Below are 2593 nucleotides of genomic sequence, written 5' to 3'. Positions count from 1 at the left end.
TTACTGCTCAAATGTCATTTGGTCAGAGTGTACAAAATTTGTAAGTAATTGTTCCAATAGATAACATCACTATTGTAGAACCTGAGGTTGGTCTTTTGAGATATTTCTTATTCTTTGCATTCTGGCAACCTGCTGACCTCATCCATACCCATGACTAATGGCTCAGTCAGTCACGTGGTCCCCACCTAGAGGCGGATTCAAGCACAAAGGGATCATTTCCCTCCGCCCGCATGATTCCATCATCAAACAATCAGCAGTACCCATTTTTTAGTCCTGTGTCCCTGAAACTATCCTTGAAAATCTCTAACCCGTGATCCACTAGGGAGACTGATTTAAGTAATAATAAACCTCTGTCCTGTTTGGCAGACTTGGACTCATTAAAATCTTTCTTTACTGCAAATCACCATCGGGATAAATTGTGTGTTTTTTTTTTTTGTGCAGGAGGCCAGAAGAACTTGTTTGGGAATTATAAGAGTGGGTGGAGGAGCTGCCTATCCCTGTCCCACGGTCTTGTCCACAGATAAGCCTCACAAAGGGAAAGATCCCTGGATGGGGATACAGTGGAAGATCATTCTCTTAGTGACCTGGGGACATTGGCTCGAGATGAAGCTTTTCAGGAGTGGAAACTCCAGTTGATTTCTGTGCCTTTCCTATTTCCTGGGAGGTGGGCCAGGTCACAGTGTTAGCAGGAAGGGAACAGAACAGTCAGCCTAGTTAGAGGGAGTGTCTGGGGAAGGCCTAGGGATGGAGGAAGAAGCTGTGTAGGACAGGGCTTGCCAGGTAGAATGAAGTGGGAGGAAGATGAGGGACACAGAGAAGCAGAGAGAGGCAGAGACAGCATGGCAGTGAACAGTGGGGCATACAGTGACTTCAGTGACCCCAGGGACTAGGTGTCCCCATTTCCACAGTCCAGGACCAGGGAGCCCTGAAAATCCTCCAGTGGCCAAAGAGCTTCAGAGTAACACATGAAGTGGGATGGCTTTAGGGGCAAGAGGAAGTGAGGGGATGAAACGTGGGTGTCAGCCTCTGAAGGACAAGGGACAGGTGTGGCTAGAACTTCCTAGGATTCTACATCCAAGATCCAGTCTCTAAAGAGGTTATGGATCATTCATTCCTTCATTCAATTCCTTCATTTGTTATGTGAGAGCTCCTGAGTGTGTGTCTCTCACTGGACTTGTGTTGGTGCGGGGTGTGAGTGGGAAATGAAAACAAGGTCCTCTCTTTTATCCTGTCATGCCAGTGACATGGACACTTTGGGATACATAGGATTTCAGGTTCAGTGACAGGGGTTAAGATCTGAGGGGTAGGCCTGGACATTTTTTGCACTGACTCTGATGGTTGAGGCTGGTGATTTAGTTCTGGAGTGCAGACTAATCAGCTTACCATTTGCTCTCACTCCTCTGAGGTCTGGATGCCTAAGAAGAGAGAATTTGAGCTAATAAATTACTACAGGGTCATTGGAACCCAATAAGCCCTCACTTCTGGTGGAGGAGAGGATGGACCTGTGGCTACAGACAGACCTCACGTGACCCTGATCTGCCTTTTGTGTTTGTGTGACTCTGGTTCAGTGACTGTGCCTTCCTGTGCCTCAGTTATCTCCCAGTCAAATAAGCTAAATGTCAAATGGACTGTGGGTTTTCATGCTATCTGTGAATAAATTGTAAATTCTTCACAGTCATCGGACCTAATACTTGGCACAGTGGAGGTGTTCACACAAACAGCATTTATTGTTATTCACTTCCATGAGAGAGCACCTTTAGGTCAGATCCCTGTGGACAAGCTGCTGCCAGGTACATTTTCTCTCTTCTGTTTCTGCTTCTGGGGACATTAGACTTCCTATGGAGTGTCCTAAGCCTCGCAAGGCAGTTGGCTGATGGCCTACAAAGCTTGCCTTTCTGTCCTCTCCACTCTGAGTGTCAGGTGAAGAAAGCTCTGTCCTTGACCAGATTAGGTTCTGAGTGCTGAGCCCTGGCTAGTGAGCAGCTCCAGGAGACACAGTCCTCAGACAGCTGGTGAATCCTTGGTCCCAGTAAGCCCTGCCACAACCCAGAATTGACACAAGCTCCTCAGCTTTATCTGGAGTAAGGATTTAGGGACGGGGTCTGGGGTTGAGGCTTCTTGGGCTGAGCTTCTCTGAGAGTATCTCTGGGGCCTCTTAGGCAAAGCCCTGCTCAGTTCTCCAGGGTCTTTCTCAGGGTCAAGTTTATGAAGAGGGCATGAGGTACTTGGCTGAGACTGATCTCCTCCTGCTGAGCACCCCCCATCAGACTGTCCTTCCTGTGCAGCAAGTGTCTGCAGGGTCTGGAGGCACGAAAGGAATTCTGATCTGTTGTAATTTGTCTCCTCTGTGTGTGTCCTGCACTAAATGCTGAAGCCCCAACATGGGACATAACGCAGAGAGGGACATAGGCACGGTGTAGGCCTGACCATCCTGTGTGTGCAAAGTAGAAGTGACCCCCACGCCCCAACACCCAGGGATCATGTGGAATAACTCACCGTATAAGGTGAAATGTCCAGTTACTCCTTCAGTCCCGTCACCTCGCTTTATGATTTTTACGGTGTAGGATCCTGCGTCCTTCTGGTTCACACTCTG

The 2593-nt window shown here is 48.3% G+C and overlaps 1 protein-coding gene across 1 annotated transcript in view; it reads right to left on the bottom strand.

Annotated features, from left to right (window-relative positions):
* The window catches only part of LOC105539625 (pregnancy-specific beta-1-glycoprotein 2-like), a gene marked incomplete at its 5' end in the record, with an annotated part of 9521 nt that extends 6931 nt beyond the window's left edge, over window positions 1–2590 (bottom strand). Inside the window, one exon of the mRNA XM_011979978.1 lies at window positions 2497–2590. Coding sequence (XP_011835368.1) covers window positions 2497–2590 — 94 coding nt within the window. The remainder of the gene's footprint in view (window positions 1–2496) is intronic.
* Between the last annotated feature and the right edge of the window lie 3 nt (window positions 2591–2593).

Source organism: Mandrillus leucophaeus, unplaced genomic scaffold (assembly GCF_000951045.1).
Source record: "Mandrillus leucophaeus isolate KB7577 unplaced genomic scaffold, Mleu.le_1.0 Scaffold2073, whole genome shotgun sequence".
NCBI classification, from domain to species: Eukaryota; Metazoa; Chordata; class Mammalia; order Primates; family Cercopithecidae; genus Mandrillus; species Mandrillus leucophaeus.
This window is presented reverse-complemented; position numbering and strand designations above follow the sequence as displayed.